The sequence below is a fragment of the Brachycentrus maculatus genome, unplaced genomic scaffold (genome assembly GCF_059751285.1).
Source record: "Brachycentrus maculatus isolate JH-2025_06_01 unplaced genomic scaffold, ASM5975128v1 h1tg000660l, whole genome shotgun sequence".
NCBI lineage: Eukaryota > Metazoa > Arthropoda > Insecta > Trichoptera > Brachycentridae > Brachycentrus > Brachycentrus maculatus.
This window is the reverse complement of record NW_028281395.1, coordinates 358420-380147: the sequence shown is the minus strand read 5'-3', so window position 1 is coordinate 380147 and position 21728 is coordinate 358420. Positions and strand designations below refer to the sequence as shown.

Here is a 21728-nt window from a genome sequence, read left to right as displayed (position 1 = left end):
TTGAACCCCTAGGTTTTGTGTTTTATTGATATTTTTGCTAGCTTCAAAAGTTAAGAGAACTTTTGAAAATAATAAATCGTTTAAAATGAATTGAACATTCATTTATACAACAAAAAAATAAATGATATTGATATAATGAATGGTTAAGTTATAAATCAAAATTGACTGAACGAATCTTTGTGGCAATAACCTAGGTTTTTACTTATATCATACTATGTAGGTTTATATTGTGTTTTATTCATGTTTGTTTTATTCATCGTATGTCTTGTGTTTTATTTCTTCTCTACATATAGCTAGCAAATTCGAATATCTACAGCTGCTCAGATATACATAAAGTATCCCGTTCATGGGTCATTCCGCTGTTCAATGAATAAACACTTCAAAGCCATGTTGATCTTGATATAGCCAAGATATTCGCCCGTATCATCCAACGCCCACATATTATTTTATAAAACCGATTCATGAATGAAGTGGTATGGACATGTGTTCAGCATAATGTTTGGGATTCGTATACATATTTCCATAGTTTTCTCAAAGTAAACTTTAGGCGTGTTAAACCGTTCAACGATCCTGCTTCTGCGAGCGGAACTATTCGCACGCTGAATATTTACAACAGAAATTATTTTTAGCTCGTGATATTCGTCCGTGACTTCTCAGATGGATTTCCCGAACAGAGAGAGACGAGGATTCTATGGAACTGTAGCTTAATGTATTTACACATATTTTTATCAGCTAAGGCAAATTAACAGCATTCGCAAGAATCTGCTAGTTGATGCTGCCCGTCAATTAATAAATGCGTTTGTATCTAGAGTCGATTGTTGTTACAGTATAAACACTGGTAAACCAAACAATAAAATGACTCGTCTGCAATCAGTGTTAAACGCTGCAGTGAGATTGACTTTTGTAATTTCTAAATTCTGCTATGGGTAAAGTGATCTTACCAACTCGCAACCAGCGCACTAAATTTGGCGTGCTTTTGCTGTAGCGGGACCGATGACATGGAATGCCCCCCCACCAGTAGTTACAAACAGTAAGAGAGGTGATCTTTAGAAAAAAATGCATTTGTTTGCTAAATCATTTCCACAATCTACCTTTTCCCAGTTAAATCGCAGTGAAGTGCCATTTTATGAAAATGGCGCTCTATAAATAATCCTTTTGTTTTCAACGATAATCTTTGACTAAAGGAATAGTTAATTATTACAGAATTACCTTAAATTTCCTTCGCTTTATCCAAAATAAAGTCACATAAAACCGACGAGTATTAACATAGAAACTAACCTTCTTCAGTATGTAACTCAATCAATATAATGTAATCTCATCAATTCAACATTTTATGTATTTTTTTACATATGTTATTTTATATTAACCCAATGTATAATTTATATACAGTTATTATTATTTACCCTTAGGTGTTAAGGGTTAGTGATATGAAATACGTCTACAGACATCAGTTATCTTGCATTATACTTGGTGGTCAGACAAACCAGCACCACAACTAAAATGTCTGGACAGATGTCCAATTTAGGAACGATTTATAGCTCAAAACTCACGAATATATTATATACAACACCTGGCAACACGTTTATGTGCTGTTACAGAAAAGCACCTTATAAATACTTCACTTTGTAACATCGAATACCTCATTTCTATTTTATTACGTGTTAACAATACCGATGGATTGGAAGAGGTGCCGCTATTTGAAACACACCTCTATTGGTATTCTGAGAACTATCTAGAACGGTATATGTGTCCATTTTTTTGTCTTAAATAATTCGCTTGCAGAGTTCAAAAAACATACACGGCTTGAAAATTATTATATTGTAACTAACGCAATGAAAAAACGATAGTTTATTATTATTCTTCTTCTTCTTCTTCTAGGACTAGGTCCTGTCATTCTCGGGTCGCTCCTGGGAGGTGGAAGACCAGTTTATTATTGTTTCTGTTATACATTTTGTTTAGAATAAAATAAATCGAATAGCATTATCGATAAAAAAATTAATGTTTAAGTTTTGTACTGACATTTATTGGTGGAAAAGCATTTAATATAATAAAATAATAACTATATATGTAGTTTTTTACACAATTAAATGTAATAAATGTGGAAAAAGTATAAAGTTGTTATTTTATTTTTAAAAGGGTGTGTTGAGATGGTTTGGGCATGTGAATCGAATGAGCGAAGAAAGAACAGTAAAACAATTTTTTTGAGACGAATGCTTTTGGTGATAGAAACAAAAGAAGACTGTGCATGATCAAGCATGTATTTCAAATACGTGAACGTGGTCTGGTCAGGAGTCGGAATAATCGTATGTATAAGAGATGCATTAATGTGTAAGAGGGGGAGGTTTTTTCAAAGACATATTGGTGTGGCGTTCCGTTCTCTATGCCTACCCCTGCGGGGAAGCAGCGTGATGGTTAGTTAGTTAGTCAGATAAGAAATATAATGTAGCAATAATAAATTTCATTATTCAATTAACTAATGATGTTGTACGCTCCTTTATCCTATGTAACAGCAAAACCTGTTGTGGAAGCTAACAAAATTTTATATCTATTTTGATATTTTAATACAACATTAATACTTTCGTAGGTTGTTTGTGTTCAGCTTATATCGTCGTGTTACAATGTTCAACTTAAATTACGAAATAGTTAAATGTATTATCATTTACTTTCTACATCGGTGTTCTAAAATTTGCTAAACTGTTGTTTCTTCAGCCAAATAATGGCCAATTTCCTTGGTTCGATTAGCAGCTTGACCCTCGCTCCGACGGCTAGAGAATAATTTGCATAATGGAGTCGTGAAGACAGACGGTCGTGCCCAATAATGATTATGGTCGACTTTGATTTGACTTGCTCACTCACGCGAATCTAAATGCAACAACTTTGGGACACTCCTTGTTATAGTTACTTGTGTATGATGTTATTTTAGGGAAATGGGTAATCATCCATGTAAAAATACCTAGTTCTGCTCGCTCATCGCTTGCATTCATGATATACCAGACTGTAGTCATCGGAGACTGGTCACCAGAGAGACGATCTGAAGGTAAAATTTGTCTTATTCGAGAATGTAACCCGTATTGTTCTATCTCTCCGCCAAAAATATTCTCCCAGTTATCAGATTGAGTTTCATTAACCATAACGATTATGTTTTCGTTTGATAAATCAAATTTTACATATTAAGAAAGGACTCATTATAACTGAAGTAATTAAAAGTGTATACAAATATCAGTTTTAAGACATTACGGTATTTGAAAATGACGCGGAATGCATCGAAATTCGTGTCACAGTAGATTTTAAGAAATAATGGTAATTACCAAGTAAAACTTAAATTAAAAATTGATAGATATTTCCACGAAGTGACTGCCAAATCAATTCATCAGATTTTTTCATGCTTAAATTTTCTTTGCATATTTTAGTGCTTTTAAATTCGGGGTGCATTATACAATTACTGAGGATCAATTAATGAAAATTTGATTTTATATTAGCTATATAGCTAGAAACCCAGTCACTGGTCAAATAAAACACATGTGGAAACAAACTAAATAGTTGTTATTTTACGAGTATTATATTAGCTATATGAGACGAGGCCTTGAAAAAGATGAAAGGACTTCCGCTAAACCAAGTGTTTCAAAATATCCAGGTAAGTTCTTAAAACGACAGGATATCTCTTTTTTGCTGATACAAGTATAATATTAATTTGTTGGTAGGTTAATATTATTTAAATATAGGCGCCTGATCATATATCAGATTCTAGAAGCTTGTTTCTTGTGGAAAAACTAACACGATTTGTAATAAAACTGAACGGAACAGTTTCATTTACTTACATATCTACAAACAGGTAACTGCTGATTTATGGCAGACCGGTATTGTATGCAGTTATTTGACTTTAGTTGGAATCTAATGCCACTGATAAACTTGATGATATTCATACTTTTTTTACAACATTTTTCCTGATTTACAATGTTTTAACAAATCAAAATAATGATATGAAGAATTGATGGTAATGCTATTTTAGATTAGATTTAGTTATACCGTAGTCACAAAAATCGCTCTAAGAATGTCAGTAATGAAGACTCTAAGAAGCATATCTGGCAAGAGTCTACGAGACAAAATAAGAAACACCAGGATGAGGGAAATATGCGAGATCGAAGATGTCGTTAGGTGGGAAGGCAACGAAGGAGACAATGGAGCGAGTGTTTTTGCCTAGAATTTTCACTCATGAATTACATGAAATTTTAGTAACTTTAAACATAAAGAGTAAATCCACTCACAAGTAGGCATAGGCTATGAAACTTATAAAGTTGAAGCCTGAGTAGGGACATGATAAACGGTATTGCATAAGCCGTAGCTAGATTTCAGAGTCACTTGGACGTTAGGTAATTAAAAAAAAAAGGAGACAATGGTATGCGCATCCACATTGCACCGCACGGCCAAAGACGGATTGACAGCTGGGAATCGACATCGCAGGTGGCTAATCCCTCTTAAAAACAGGCCACAAGGCCTACACTAAGCTGAAGAAGAAGAAGAGAGACTATTTTAGAGTAAAAAAAAATAGTCTTAGTTAATTCAGTCGTAAACCCAGGCAATATCGACCATTTTATATATAAATTAAAAATGGTGGACCAAGTTGGAGGTGTGAGGAATTGGTTTCCATACAATCATAATAGTATACATCGTTAACCACTCCAGTGCAGTGGGCGGGACGGAATCTTAACACGGACTTGTTAATATGTTGGTGTCCATTTTTATTTATATCTTTGCGTTTGGAGGCTGTCACAGTTCGATTTGGAGTATTCAAGGACGCGGTCAATGTTGGAATTTCAATAAATTTATATACTCATGTACAGGGCTTTTTATTCATGTAACGCGGCTGAACAGTGCCTTTTTTCACGGATATATTTTTAAAAATTTTCAACATCAATTATACGAAACAATGTTTGCGCTTACGTAATTATAATCTATATTTATATAATTCGTCAAAATGATAAAATATGGTATTGTAATGAGTATTTGAATATATTTTTTTAAGCAAAAAGCTTGACATGAACTGAGTTCCGGGACCTTTTTGTAAAAAAAATCGCTGCTTATGTTGATAGAATTGTTTAATACTTTTAATATCATTAGGTGTGCCCAATAAGCAACTACATAGATAGTTATTGTTAAAAAAAATCGCATCAGTCATGGTTATAATAATGTTTTAAGTATGATACATAGTACCTACCTGTGCATTTTCTAGTATCTGTTGACCTTTCGTAATTCGCATACAAACTTTTCTCGTCTACGAGCGATCAACCGATTAACTATGTCAAGTTCGTCGAATTGAATGAAAGTGATCCATCGATACTTTCATGTCACAAAGTTATGACTATGACCTATCCGTATGATATTTTTTCTAAGAAACACGCGGAAATATGATTTCAACAGCTGATTTTTATTCATAAACGGCACCGTTAAAATGGAATCGATTCATAAATTATTCATAAGGGATTTTAAAGCTGTTGATCTTTTTTTTTATCAACACCAATATTTAAGAAGACCCTTATTAGGTACATCGTGATGCGTTCTCAATCGAAGGAAATATGAACTATTAAGGAAGTCAAAGGAATGCCCAATTTATCAAATTACACGGTATACTGGTATTATATATTCTCATAATACAGTCTTCTCCCATACTTTTTTCGTTCCCACGAAATGTACGGTTGCTACCAGATTTTTTATACGTTTCGCTGCGCCCTTCCTCTCCCTTATATTATCTTATTCACAGTTTTTTCTATCGTTTTCATTAAATATGTTTTTTTAGGGTATTTTAATGAATAGATCTTTTCATACTATCATGGCTGCGGATCTCTGTTCCTCGTATTTATTTATTTCATCTTATTTTTCACATACTTTTTACAACATACACATTTAAAATTGTTATAATACAAAAATAATTGAATAATTGATATAGCGTCATTTTTGTAAAATACTACCTCAAAGGCGCTTGATTATTATTATTATTAGTTAATGATAATAATATTTTGAAAAAAATCAACTCAGGGGCGCTTTGAATTGTCATTGAATCGCCAATTGAATTGTTATTTTAAAATATTAAAATAAAACAAGTCTATTTTATTAGGGTATTGTGTTTTTATTAGGTTTTCTGATGTTTTAACTTTATAAATATGTAAATAGTACGTATCCATCCCTAAAGATGACACAGTGTTTCTTGCAACTGGTCGGAAAAATAGTACCAAAAATAAGTACAAAACAGTGGTTAAAAATAATGTTGGAGCTCTTTTTTATAAAATGTGCCACAATGCTGATATATTTACAAAACTTTTTTTACTTTACCCTCATTTTTACCTGCTTTGATGAACAATTAAAACATTCATCTCCATTTTGAAATATTTTTTCGTATCTTAAAGATAAATATAAATTATTAATTTTATATAAGAGTCCGTTTAATTTATCGTGTAAAATTTTGAATAAACTTAATTATGAGTGTAATTTAAATGAGGTGTTTTTTTCAATTTATTAAAGAAGATAGGGATATTATGTAAATTTATTATAAATAATACTATATCGCTGTGTAATATGTATGTTCAATCACACTCATATCCAAATTACTATGCATTATGGAAAAGTACATGTAATATGCTGTTTATTTTTAAATTATTAGCCGTACCCGGCCACGCGTCGCACAGTCAGTCTGGTTGAATAGAAAATAAATAAAAATAGAAAGCACACGTTTCTCATACTTATGTACAATTTCACAATCCCTGTGATAAATGAAAATATTAAAAAAAAATTATCAAACAACAATGCAATCGAAAACATTGAAAATGCCAAATGACAGCAGCTGTCAAGAAGCAAGCTGTCCGCCATGGTCAATGTTAAGTTTTGCTTGTATTAGGATATGGTCGTGCCAAGTCTTTTTCGGCCGTCCTCGTTCTGTTCTTCCGCTCACATTCGCCAAATATACTTTCTTATTTATTCTGTCGTTATCCATGGATTATTAATATTTATATATTTTTTAAATTATATTATTCAATCCTTATTTGCACCCCAATGGTGCATAGGGCACTGCATTATATAAATGCAGTGTTATCTTGATCGACACGAAGGAAAGGTGATCACCCCTCCGCTTCAGGTACCAGTCCAGGGTGATATTGAATAAATATTAGAGTGAAAAAATCACTTTATCATCATATTTATTTGACGCCCCCTGGGAACCGAACCCGAAACCTCCAGAATAGTAGCCGAGCGTGCTGACCATTACACTACGGAGGCGAACTTTTAAAAATATTTTTATGTATTTGATTGTGTACAACATTTTGAGTGTGTCCAAATAAAAAGCTTATTTTCATCTCACCAATAGATGTATCTAGTGAAGTTCTAGTGATTCAAGGACAATGTTTCAAAATTGGTTTATATATATAGAACTTTCAAGAATTTGAGTAGTGTGGTTGTCAATAATGGGTAGAATTGGTGAATGTAAAGTGATAACTTAAACCAGCCTATGACTGTCGCCAGCCCCGTAAATGCCCAGACTTCCATATTCTTCTTCATCTTTGATGAGATGTCAAAAAATAATATTTGATTGTATGTTATCTTTTGTAATTATGCTTATAAGAAAGTTATTCTGATTCACATTATTATATTTCGTGTGCGTTGGCAAACATTAGATTCCGTATTATTCACATATCGCTCACTCCTTTCAAGAACGTCATAAATCAAAAATCGACAATTTTCAGTTGTGCATGTTTTCGGAATGCCCAGAAAATGTACTATAACCCAGCAAAAGCGACATATTTTTAACTTAATATTTTTAACTTTAACTTACCCGCTACAGGGCAGATATGTTTTGCATTTTGAAGAAAAGGTAGTGTTTAATTATTTTTTAAATATACTATATATTTTTCAAATGGTTAAAAAACCTTCAGGTTTTACCTAAAAAGATCTGTTGCACAGTAAAAAGTTCAATAAGTGGCTTGATATTTATTTTTAATACATTGTGTTATATTTTTAAACTTTAAAAACGTTCTCCTGAAAAATCAAGTTTTTTGATTTATGACGTTCTTGAAAGGAGTGAGCGATATGTCGACACTTTCGTAACACCAGCAGTTTTCAGCGCACCACAAGGATATTCATTGATTTTATGTTTGTGCGTCACTGTTTGACACTTCGCGGTGCCATTCTGCGCGACTTTTCGCAAAGTGTGATGTCATCTTGTAAAAATAATGGGACAGAGTTGAACAACGGTTGAGTCACGGTTTTTGCATTTACTCTTAACATTGCGAAACTTGCATTCTGCGGGGCGACCATCGCATCCTATTAATATAATACTATTATTAATTTCGTTATGGTCGATTCAACGGCTTTATCTATGCAACACGGTGATTTTATAATAAATCACGAATTATTTTGATCCATTGCAGACACAAAACCTTGATATTCAAATACAGTAAAGCCTCGATATAACGGACTGAGTAAGGGGAGAGGGTGTCCCGTAAAGCCGAAAGTCCGTTACATAAAAATAGGTTTAAAATAAAACAATTTGTGTTTTGAAAATATGAACACTGTATTTATGTATAATTGAACAGTACAAAACACAAGCAAAATTCTATTTTTTGTTTACGGACACTCGTCTTGAAGTGACGTTGCTGTTTGATATCGACGCGCTTGCTTTCGGTAATCCTGCTTTGAAAAAGGATTCAAAATTTGACGTATTTTTGAAGTTTCTTGTTTTTTTTTAATCAACTCTCTAAAATTACGAAAATGTGTATAGTATGTAGTTGAACTTCATTATCTGACGAATACTCAATAAATGTTATTAGATCGTCGAGATGTGATCTTACCACTGATATCTTCATGGCCGCTACAAATTGTTTACATGCAGCAACACTTGAATTTAAGCATGTATAATATTGACAGGACATTTGATTTTTTTTATATTTGACCGGATTTTATGTCCTTTATATCCGAAGTCTGTTAAATAGAGGTCCGTTATATCGAGGTTTTACTGTAATTGATGAACCTACGTAATATTATACTGCAGTTTTTACTTCTTGCGATAAATTTCACGTGCATCTAATCCATATTATATACCTACAAGGTGTTTAGTTACATGCAATATTTTTTTTAATCGGAGTTAGGTGTGTAGGATAAAGCCCTGGTAGCACATCCCAAATTAAACAAATGAGACCATTCGATCCACAGCAGGGTGGATACAGTCCCCAACGAACACTCAGTGGACAAAATTGTTAAAACTCCCTTGGCTTCATATATTCTTTATTTCTTCTATTCTTATTTCTTTTCAGAATATTTCAACTAATAGAATATTAATAATAATAATATTAATAATATAAATAATAATAATATTAATAATAATAGAATATTTCTTATTTCAACTAGAATAGTGACGATGTTGCTTTTAATTTTCGTTTAATTTATTAACCAATAATAACAAAATGTTAAAAAAAATAGTAAAAAAGAAAATATTATTTTTGCCTACTTTTTAAACTTCCAAATTTGTGTATTACAATACAATGTGCGGATAATTAAAATGAGTGATTCATTTTGAATTGTAATTGTGACTGTGGGATGCGTCGCAAAGCGGCAAGTCGGCGTACAATCGCGGTAAAGAAATTATGAAATACTACTGCAAACTGCGACTACAAGAGTAATAAGGTATGTCAAGAAACTTTCTACGATGTCTCACGAGCCGGGGGAATTGATTAATTAAAAAAATATATGTTGCGCGAGGCGGACTGTCATTATCTCATGTCCGTCTCGCCGCTAAATACAAACAGTTTCGTGAATTGGTACCATTACTGATACACTTGACTTGCATCGAGGGTAGTTTTCCGTTATCTAAATTGTCGGCAAACTTCAATAAATGATATTTATCTTAAAAGGATATGAAGAATGTTCAAAGTCTGGTTTACCCTGAGTTTATTCGCCCCGTAGTGTGTAGCGGTTAGTGCATTTAGCCACAGTGCACACTATTTTTTTTTCTGATTTTTGTTAATGGACTGGTTTGATTATTATTCCTTTCTGTGACTGGCGATCAACACTGCACAATTTGATGTGGATAATACTCAAAAGAAGCGCCCTTGAGATACTATTTTACGAAAATGGCGCTGTACAAATTATCCAAATTATTATTAATATTATTATAAGAAGTACAAAACACCGAGTTATCAATTATTATTTCCAATTACCTTCGAAGACCCGATACTGCAGTCTTGCAGTGTTGTTAATCTCTCTATATATTTTTTTATAATCTCATTCCTTCGTTATCTCAAATTCAAATGAAAACAAATGTTTAGAAACATTAATTATTGTCCGCCTCCGTAGTGTAATGGTCAGTACGCTCGGCTTCCGTTCTGGAGGTCCCGGGTTCGATTCCCAGGGGGGATCAAATAAATATAGGTGATTTTTTCACTCAAATATTTATTCAATGTGACCCTGGACTAGTACCTGAAGTGAAGGGGTGATCATCTTTCCTTCATGTGTTAACGATCAAGATAACACTGCGTTTATATGATGCAGTGCCCTATGCACCAGTGGGGTGCGGGAAGGGTTTAAAAAATACATATTGAATTTTAAAAATGTTCAATTACAATTTGTATATTATTATTATACGAGTATAAATGTATGTGTATACATAACCTTCCGTGTTGAATTTGATTTTTTGAGTAGTCGTAAGATGATTTTGTTAATCAATAAGATTGATCGTTATTCTGACAAAACCAGTTTATTTTTCACGTGTAATAATTTTTTTACAATGTCTTTTAAAAAGTAGCAACATTTATAATTGCTTCTATTTTTACCGATATTTCTCACCAGGGCACTGAACCAAAATGGTTGCCAAAACCTAGTACAGTAGTACGTTTTCTATTTTTTGTAACACTTTGAGTTTGTTCTGTTAGCTAGTGAGCTAGTTCCAAAGATGGAAGATTTTTTTAACGCTGTATTTCAAATGATTTAGTAAAATTTAACAGTAAAGTAAATTTTATCAGAATTATATTCAGTCTTCCTGCGCAAAGCGAAGATGCTAAACAGAGTGATTTAGAACGGACTTTGAAGTCGTAAAAATATAATATATCTGATTTGATTAGACGCTGAGTCAACCATTAAAATAAATTATTAATGAATCACCATCTGTGATAGTGGCTGCTAAATTCAGCAGATTTAGGACGCCATTTCCGCGTCATAAACTGCTCAGTTTCCAAATCTCACCATTCATTTTATTGTCTACTGCCATCGCTCTTCTTGTGCGTTAGAAATTGCACTTCATAAATTCTCTGAGAATATTTGTAATCCGGTGAACAATATCTGCCTACTGTGTCATTAGTCTTTGCCAAACGTATTGTAAAATAATGTTTGTAAAAAATTATACTACTTCTATTTTATTTTTTTATTTTTCTATATTCATTTCATCTTATTTTACAAACAATAAGTCTAGAACTCTTAGCAATATTTTTGATCCTATGCATATAATAAATATCTTCAATTTCCTTATTCTCTTAAATCACATTTGCTTCTTGGAGCAGCTAAATGTCGGGTGCTTTTAAGTCTGCCCAGTTAATGACTTAATTTGGTAACTTGAATTGGAAGCCGATCACTCAAAATCAAAATAAACTTACATAATAATTCCTACTCATCAACACTTTTACTTCGGTTCTACCTCTAACGCGTAATTATCAGATGTTAAAATGCAAACTGCTCTGTTAAATCGAGAAGGTGAATACTTTCTTAGTTGTTTTTTGTTATTGTTCTCCGTAGAAAGTTGTTCAAATTTCTCGCAATTATACCAACATCGAGTAATTATCATTTTCTTCATTTGAACATATAAATTCTCATAATTATTTTGACATATAACTAGAGGTGTGCATTGAAATAAAATAATGGAAATTCTAAAATCATGTAACCGAAATTTACATGTAATTTGTACGTACTTGTATTACGTAAAATAACACATTCCACACTTTTCTTTTTCTGTCAAATTTAATCAAACTGACTTATAATTTTCTACAAGAATGCATGCATAAATAATGTATGTATAAACATTATTACTTAATTTTATTACGTAACATATTTTCACGATATTGAAATTAAAAATACCGTTAGTTAGGAGATAAAAACGCGTTAGACTGTTTTTTAAAAGGTACCGTAAGTGCTCGTACGTAGTTTTAACGTTTAAACAGCTAATAAAGAGAACTTTATTTTTGAAATCGACAATTCACGATTAGAGATTCCGTTAATATGGTGTTTTCAAAGCCATACTTATCTTTGGAAATGCTCTTAGTAAATTAATGCCCATAGGTTGGTATAAGTCAAAACTTGTTCTAAATTCTATACACCATACCTACCTAATTGTACATTTAACCTTACCCCCTCCGCCATCCCGTTGCTTCCGCAAGGTACAAACGGTATTTTCCGTTAAGAACAACCTTGACGGCAATCTAGGTCTGCAATTACAGTATTCTCGAGATAATTATGCAAGTTACTGTTTTTTGTTTAACTCCCGAACGACAATGCTAAAATTATCCGTTTTTTGTTTCAGAATGCCGGAACATTAACACCCAAAAAGAATCGCGGAAAGATGTCGACCGTTTGCCAAGGGTTCGTTCAGAATACGTGGAAGAAGGACTTCTGCTCGAACTGTTTCAAATCGAAAGACGAACACAACAACGAAAAAAATGTCATAAAAAGTAGTAGCTACTTCGCGACGCCCTTCCAAAGCAAGACACCGAAGTCTCCGAAGCCTTCGGCCAACCAAGGTATCCTGAAGGCGTCTCCCAAGAAGAAGCAGAAACGGGGCGTTTCCTTTCCGACCGAAGTCAGTCAGGTGATCGGCTATGGCGGAGACGTCTGGTCGGATGATGAAGAGTTCCAGCTGTCGGAGGACACCGGGGAGGACGAATTTATACCTGATTGCGAAGAAGAAAAACAGCTGAAACTGCTAACGAAATCTAACACCGATTTTAACACTGTGAAAGAAAATCTCTTAGGTTCCAATGGCGAAACCAAGAAATCGTACACGTCTTTGTTGCTAGGAAGAATGCAGACAGATTCTGATGGCAAGAAGAAAACGTTGCTCGTTTCCGTAACGCCTTTTGGCCATGAGAATACGAAAAATAACAAAAATTCATCCAAAATGTCAGAGAAGAAGAATTCGCAAATTCCGAACCTCAGTAAAAATAAAGAAAATCGATCGAATGATTACAAAACTAACATCATACTAACATCATTTGTAAAAAATACAGAAACGTCTTTGAATGGCAATATTAAAAAAGATTCCGAATCTACTCCCGAAGCTTCAGAAAAATCACTATTAGAAGAAATATCCGAAACATTAGAAAAAAACAGAATTACTTCTGTTAACAAAAAACCATCCGAAACAAATGAAGCGAAAAACAATAACACTTACAGCAATATTATCAATGGAAAATCCGAAGATAAATCTAAAGACCCTGAACAGGCGTCAGACAAATCCATGGATATATTCGAATTTAAGAAAAATTCTATTATCCGAAATAACCCGATCAAGAAAGATTGCGAAAAACCAAAAGTTACTGTTGTGACAAAACCCGAGTTTACTTTCTGCAAAATAGACATAGAGCCAGCAAAACCGTCGAATAATCACGAATTAGATAATGAAGTTGTAACCAAAAATTACTCAGCGGATACGATCACTAAATCGATGGCATCTGACGAGGATTCCACCAGCTCAAAAAGTGATTCTGATAATGACGATAGATTATTTGTAGAGACTTGCAACCTTGTAAAGCAATGCGAGGAAAGTGTAAAGATTCAAGTGTTTTCCAATAACAAAGATTCAGATTCTGATGACAAAACTAGTTCCGATGTCTCGTTAGAAGATATTAGAAAAGTTGATGGCCAATCAGATTCTCTACAAGATACGTATGAAAATCATTATCAGCCGCAAATCTTGGATTTACCACCAATTATACCCAAAATGAATCAAGATTCGCTATTCTCTGTGGAAGCGAGTCGCGAATCTGCAGGTGAACCAGACGGTAGAGCTGATCCTGAGGAGTCCGAACCTCCTGCATTACCGAGGAGTCCACCTCCGCAGGTAGACCCTCGACCTTCGTTTCTCCATGGAATGTTTAAAGAAAGCACCATAATCCGGCCGATCGTTCCTGAAAAACCCAAATTGCCCATTAAACCATTATCTGTTATGAAAAATATATCCAAAAGCAGGCCACAGGCAAACGTACTTCCGCAGCAACAAGTTATATTGCAATTGCAACAAACTTTAAATACTTCAAACAGAAACTCGGCACTCGAGTCAAAGTCGGTAAAAGAAGTATTAGAAGAATTCGAGTCTGAAGTAGTTGAAGGTAAAAATTCCCCAATCTATGATGAAACTGACTTTGTCAAAGCACCTCTTGAAAAACAAGATAGCAATTGTTCGGCTAATTTGACGCCTAATAAAAGGCAAGCTCCCAAGCCTCCACCGCCGGGTAGCAACGAAGAATCATTTGGAAATATATACCAAAGGAACCCTTCTGCCAATTTAAAATCTGACTCTCCAGTTGTAAGAGAGAAAGAAAAAAGAGAAAGAGCTTCCTCATGCAGCCCAAAGTTTAGGCAGGGGGTGAATCCAAATCCAACCGGTGGACAAACTCAAACATTAGAAAAAGTTCCTGAACCAGTTCCCAGAAGGTCTATTTCGCTTTCCCATGATAATCTTATCGGAGACGATAAGAAGAAAGGCAGAATGAAGTTTTCTCTGAGAAAGCTACTAAGAATAGGATCATCTAAGGAATTAGATAAAAAAGACTCGCAAATTCCATTTGATCAAAGTTTGATGCCGAAAAGAGAAGAGATGAGCGAATTGACACCACGCCCAAAACCGAGACTGGTCATAATACATCCCTTGGAATTAAACGGCTCATCTGTTGAAGTTCTAAAAAGTACCAACGACCTACATTGCATCGGGAAAGGTCACAATGACAATATATCAATCTCCGAAGGCTCCACTTACAGCGGAAGTTCAGGAGGTGACACTGAGGATTTGATTTATAAAGAGCCTAAACCTCAACCTCCCCCGAGAAGATCTTCCGATGATGGATCTACATCTATCGATGGGTGCCCAACTAAGCCAGCTCGCCCTCCCCCTCCCAAGTCTGCCATGCTGCTGAAACAGCAGAAGCAACCGTGTTGGTCAACTCCTCCTTCTAAACCTGCTGATAATGTTTACGCGAATTTAGGTAAGTTTTGATGCCAAATAATCTTCAATGAATTATTTCTGTTGAATTATAAAGATGAATACAATATTTCATATTTGTTTTGTAGGTGAAGTTCGTTCTGCCATGGCTCCTCGTAAACCCGAGAGGACGGCAAGTATGAGGGAGAGAGAAGCACAACTAGAGTTACCCAAGAAAAGAATGCCTTCTTCAGAAGACAGCGATGGTGAAATAGATATTAGTTCAACAAAATCGGAAGTTACAACCTCTTCCGGAAACGAAACATCCAACCACAGTTACGACGACGTGTATGGGTCAGAAAAATACGAATCGGGAAACAATAATTACAATAACGTTCACAAGAGAATCGGAAGTGACAGTGACTATGAATTTGTCAGTAACTGTACGAGTACGCCGCAAAATGTCAATTCTACTAAATCAAGTTCGATTAATGCGGGTCTGAACCGATTGCCGGCGAAGACATTTGTACCATCCTACAGAAACAGTGACTGCGGCGTTAAAAAGAATTCCGACTACATGAAATTGAACAATTTTGCAAGGGCCACATCTCTTCAGTATTACGGAAGCGAAACGGAATCCGAAATATACTCGCCATACAGTTTCTACAGCTGCCATGAAATGAATGAAAACGAATCCAACGGTGAATTCAACAACAATGTCGCAATGAACAACACGACTAACAAACTAAGGGTAAGGAAAGGAAGAAGCGTTGTTCACAAAAACTTGGAAGATAATTATGGGGCTGTTGTTATTGCTAATCACGAAGCTTTGGCTCAGGTGCTTGAGCAGGTAAATATATCATCACCAATCTACTTGCACCCTTTAGCAATATACTTTCCAGTTACATTTACCCTATCGCTTTAGCCACAATGTATCAATATTCACAATACTGTTTTTCCCTTTTGAATCTTAGTGGCATGCTGTTTGTTTATAAGTACGACCTACTACCCATGTTGCATTTCTGGTCTCATTGTGGCTGATGTGGTCACAGAGCACCGAAGATGTGCTTCCTGACAATAATAGCCGCCACCGTGACAAATATAACATTGGTATTTTCACCTGCATGGAATCTAAAGAGCATCCTTTTATAAATATCACCCAGCACTACTTTTTCTCATTCTCACACGTTGTGATTGGATAACTGAAATAAAACATTAAATAAAAATAGAATCAAATTTAAGGGTTAATTCTACCAATGTGCTACAGATACTGAATCCATTTTTTTTTAAATTCTGATTTATATAAGCAATTATAACCATATTTTTTGTATGAAAAGTACGGATTAACTGTTCGCAAATTCCCCGTAATATCAAAGAAAATACAAAAGTAGACTGCACAATTTCACTTTTTTCACCTCCACGTTTCCACATCTGTAGCATAGTGGTTAGCGCGTTTGGTCACGGGTTTGTTTCTCAGGGGGATCAATTTTTAATTAAAAATTTATTTAATATAACCCTGAAGTTTAGGACTGATCAATCACCTTGCATTCATGTAATTAATGATCAAAATAATACTACATCAATGCAATGCAGTGCCCTATGCACCATTGGCTCCCGAAAAGGGTTAGAAGAAGATTCCCACAATGTAAATAACTAGACCCCTAAAACATTAATTACAGACTGTGTTTTTCTTTTGATATTCAGTGCATATATTTCATGATTATAATAAAGTATGAAAAAAATATTTTATGCGATTTATATTGATTCAACTCAAATGTAAATGACAATACTGGGGTAGGTTATTTTCTTCTCTCTTTCAGTTACCGTTCTAACTGCCGGTCAGCTATTAATTGAAACTACACAGTATATTTGTGTAAGGGCCAGTCCCACACATTGTTATTGCCTAGTTTATCAGTTAACCATATAATGTACGGTAAAGTCACTAAATGAAGGTTAAATTTCACTCATTTCTTATACTGCCCCTTTCCAGGCAAAACATAGTAAATACGAGCTAAGCAAAGATTGTTTTATTTTTGTAAATCTACTCAAATGGCTTTCGTAACATTACTTGTCACGGTAGTTGCTAATATGGTCGCAGAGCAAAATAAAAGTTACATGGGAGTAAATCTACTTCACTTAAGTCATGTCTATTCCATCAAAATATTCCAATCCTAGATCCAATAATCTGTAGTGCAGGACTGATCAACTTGCCTCCATATAGTCAACAATTGAGTTGACGCTATTGAGTTGATAAAATAGGCAAATAAATTACATGTGATTTGGTCATTTAAAGGTTCAACAGAGTGCCATTATGCAACCGTCACTGAGAGGACTGAAGACTTGCACAAACCTGAGGTGGAGTGACTTCACCATCACGTCGACACCTCTCAAGGGCCCGGGATACCTGCGGGTCGGGAAGAGAGTCTTCCACTCGGCAGTGTGGAACTCCAGTTCAGCAACCGGAGCAGTCAATGTGACGCTGATGCTGCACAAAGAACAGATGGCTTCGCAACTTGTTTCTCAACAAATAGGTCAACCGCAAGCCATGTTCTTGAATGCTGTCACAGAGTTCTGCGACTTGGTCCCGATGCAACAGTTTGGAGAGGAAGGAGATCAACTTGTCCAAGGTAATTTCATATTACGTACAATGCATTTATTGCAACACAGTTCCTGTAGACCTGGCGGTTCAAAATAACTAAAAGTACAGTTTAAATAGTCTCTGATAACAATGATTTGGCAATCACAGAACCCCTCAAAAATATATATTTACCCACCACATTCAATAAACCTTTCTCCCATAGATTACCATTTATTCCAGAGTCTAGAAAACCATTTTCTAAATTCAAACTTTGCCAACTTTGGAATGTATAATTTCGCCCTTTAAAGAGTTTACATTTTTTTTTAGTATTTTGTTTTATTGTTATTCTCAGTAATTCAAATACCAATACGATTTTTTTTATCAATATTTACTTTTGATTATTAATTTTTTTTAATTCTCTGTTTTGCAGCAACTGTCGTCGTGCTGGCAAGAACCCAAGTGGACACGATCCAGACATTCGGGGAATACTTACAGAGCAAGAGTCAGTCCAGTCCAAACAACACCTTGCAGAGGAACGGGACAAACAAGGAGTCTCCGCTCGCCTCCGAACACCAACACGAGGCCACATTCACGATGTTGCAGCTAATCAACGGGCTGAAGTGTCTCCAGGCTCGGGGGCTAGAAGAGGTCCCGGCATCTCTGTCCTCCTTCGTGGTCAGTCGAGACCAGGCCATGAAGAGCCTGCAGAACAGTTCCTGCAACCTCTCCGACAACAGCTCTGAAGATGGACCTCCGTCTATCCAGATGCCCAAGGCCAACAGTTATGGAAGATTATGCATATTGCAAGGGTAAGCTTCACACAAAATCTATGAATGGAAACTAGTAATTTCTATACTGGACCTGGAAATTGAACCCAGAGTTTTTATTTTATTTATTTTTTACTAAGCTATCACAAAGTAGTATTTTTAGATTCATAATGTTTGAATAGTTTTTGTTATTTAAGATGACTTAGGATTCTCCTGCTTCCAAAAAATATTATTATTTGTTCAACCTATTTGAAGGACCTTTTGAAAGCATTCTTTTATTATTCTTTTTTTATTTCAGACTAAGTGAAGAAAGTAGCTGTAACACCCCAACTGAAGAGAAAGTCTGTTCTTTGTGCGAATGTGCCGTGACAGCCCTGAGACTTCTTCTGCCCGAGGACAAGTTGACGGCCCTCATAAAAGACCTGCTGAGCAAAGAAAAATCCATATCTCTCAGCCAAGTCAAGTCCATCCTAGAGTTCACACTCTGGGGGCCCTGGGATGTGGTTTTGGGGCTGCCGGTGAAAGAAAGAGAGCTATCTCTGCAAAGATGGCTCGACTTAGAAAGGGCCACAGTTCTCCACGGTTTGGTCCGAACCAGAGTGCAGCTGAACGTATTTGAACAATCTCATCTGCTCTTTTTGGTGAGGTCCAGCGCTAAGGTTATGTGCGAAGCCTCCGTTCTATTGGAATCTTCTAACATTTATTGATTTTGCATTTTGAATAAAGTAATTGATATTATATTCGCTGTTAGCTTATGAAATAAGTCAGGTATTGCCACTATAAGTATACATACATATTATAAATACTGTTAACTTTTATACTTTTGTATGATCCTTTTGTTAAATGAAAATGTATGGATATATTTTTAGGTTAGGGACTGTTATATAATCATATTTTTTCCAAATTGTATGTCATCTTTTCTTCCATATTACAGAATTAGAGGTGTTTTGTTTCTTCTCTTTAATATATTCACTTTGTATGATGTATAATATTCATTACCAACTAATTACTTTTAAAAATAGGTGAGGAATCGCTTTAAAAGAGTCTTATTTCAACATCAAATTTATTTTCAACAATTATTTCTAAGCTAAAATCTAAAAGCATAGAACAATAAGGAAATTATCTAACTTTAACCTTTATTGAAATATAAAAACATATCTTTTTTTAAACGATTAACTGAAATACACAATTCATATTTGAAACACTAACTTTGTGATTTTCCATTATGTAGCTTACTAACTAACTTTGTTATTTTGTAAGTTACAAGACACGATTACATTATGTATACTTAAAACATATAATAGTCGATATAAACCACTTTTTTAATGTATTATCAAACTGTGGATTTAAAATCATGCATTTTTAAACAAAATAAATAATATAAGTATTTTCTATGTATAATTTATTATTTTAAAAAAATCATAACTGCATATTCAAATGTTACATAACATGCCAATGCAGGGGAAACTACAATGATAATTATTATTTTAAGTTGTAAACACATATTTTTTAGTTTGTAAATAAACATTGAAAAGAAATAAAAACTTTTTTATATATCATATAAACCAATGTTTTATTTCCTGATTCCCGTAAAAAATATTATCAGAGTCATTAAAAACAGGGAAAATATCTGGAATCAAATACAGCAGCAGGTCATATTTAGTCTACATCCAGATCAATGAGACTCCAATTTTGTTATTTTATCTGCCATCTTGAAGTATGGTTATTCTCAACTTTTTGTAACGTTGATAACCATATTTGTATAAAATTTAAATCTGCTATATTTAAATTAATATGTCGCTGCGACCATAACAGGTCACAATAGACCTAATATGGTCGCAGTGACATAAGGGATGACATAAGATCCCTTGACCTCATAAAAAAATCAATTTAAAATTACTTAGCGACTGTATGATACAAATGAAAAAAAAATGCTCTGTTTAAGTCGGTTAACATGTCTTTACTTATATCAGAACGCATTGTTGCCAATTAAATAACTATTATTAAAACTAATTTCAATCTCATAAGCTCGGCTTGATACTGCTTATAAAAAGCAAAAAAATGAGTTTGCCAAATATTATCACAACACAACAGATATTTCTATATTAGATCACATAAAAATCACAAATTTAAACATTTGTATTTAACAATAACATGGAACAATACAACCAAAAATTTTAACTACATTTTAGAACAATGGCAAAATTATTACAAATATGTAAGTATAAAAAAAATGTCTTTTTATACAATATAATACTAAATAATGTCTTAGCAATGGCGTTTAGCACATTAGTATTGGAAAAGGTAAAGAGTTCCATATATGACTGGAGTGAGTCAATCCATCATGAATATAGAGAATCATAGATGGCAGTAGAGGCAACGAACCTGATATTTTTTTATCTCTTTTACACATTTATTGTGATAAGTAACATATTCTTATTATTAACACATTGTTGTCGGGCAGTTTTTTCATAAACCCCTACCCTACTCAGACAGTCTGCCGCTAAACCCTCACAAGTAACCGCAAACCCAATTACGATCTGTTATAATGTTTTTTGGCGTCTCTTGCACTCTACCAAAAGTAAGCAAATAGAATACTAAGCGTCTCCCGCTGCCTATTAGTATGTAAAAGACGTTTATAAAAAGTATATATATGTGTTAAGGCAACTCATATATATACTTTTTATTGAGTCAAAATGTTTATTTATCTTTAGCCCTAATCCATACAAAAATGGTTAACCAACCACGGCATCAGATTAACTCAAAGTTAATTAGATCATTAATTATATGGAGGCAAGATGACACAGATGTTTTGGGGTCACAATATCTTTTCCCATAATATTTGTACATAGTTAAGATTTAAATACATATATGATTCATAGCTGTCTTTTCAAAACAGAAAGTTGTTTAGGTGACTGCTATACCAGCCATTTCCCAAATATAAGACATGACATCAAATGATAGCTGTAGCAGTTATAACCTTTCACGGTATCAACATATCGCTCACTCCTTTCAAGAACGTCATAAATCAAAAATCGACAATTTTGAGTTGTGCATGTTTTCGGAATGCCCAGATAATGTACTATATCCCAGCAAAAGCGACATATTTTTAACTTAATATTTACCCGCTACAGGGCAGAAAGTGTTGGTTTTGCATTTTGAAGAATTTTTAAATGGAGAAAAAACATTCAGGTTTTACCTAAAGAGATCTGTTGCGCAGTAA

The 21728-nt window shown here is 34.2% G+C and overlaps 1 protein-coding gene across 2 annotated transcripts in view; it reads left to right on the top strand.

The window, feature by feature from the left end:
- The window catches only part of LOC148300725 (uncharacterized), a 127761-nt gene extending 108414 nt beyond the window's left edge, over positions 1–19347 (top strand). For both annotated transcript variants that reach the window (XM_088274363.1, XM_088274364.1), the window contains exons 2-6: positions 12548–15224; positions 15310–16010; positions 17454–17787; positions 18169–18547; positions 18804–19347. In XM_088274363.1, coding sequence (XP_088130489.1) covers positions 12548–15224; positions 15310–16010; positions 17454–17787; positions 18169–18547; positions 18804–19212 — 4500 coding nt within the window. In that variant the 3' untranslated portion in view covers positions 19213–19347. The remainder of the gene's footprint in view (positions 1–12547; positions 15225–15309; positions 16011–17453; positions 17788–18168; positions 18548–18803) is intronic.
- The last annotated feature ends 2381 nt before the right edge of the window (positions 19348–21728 follow it).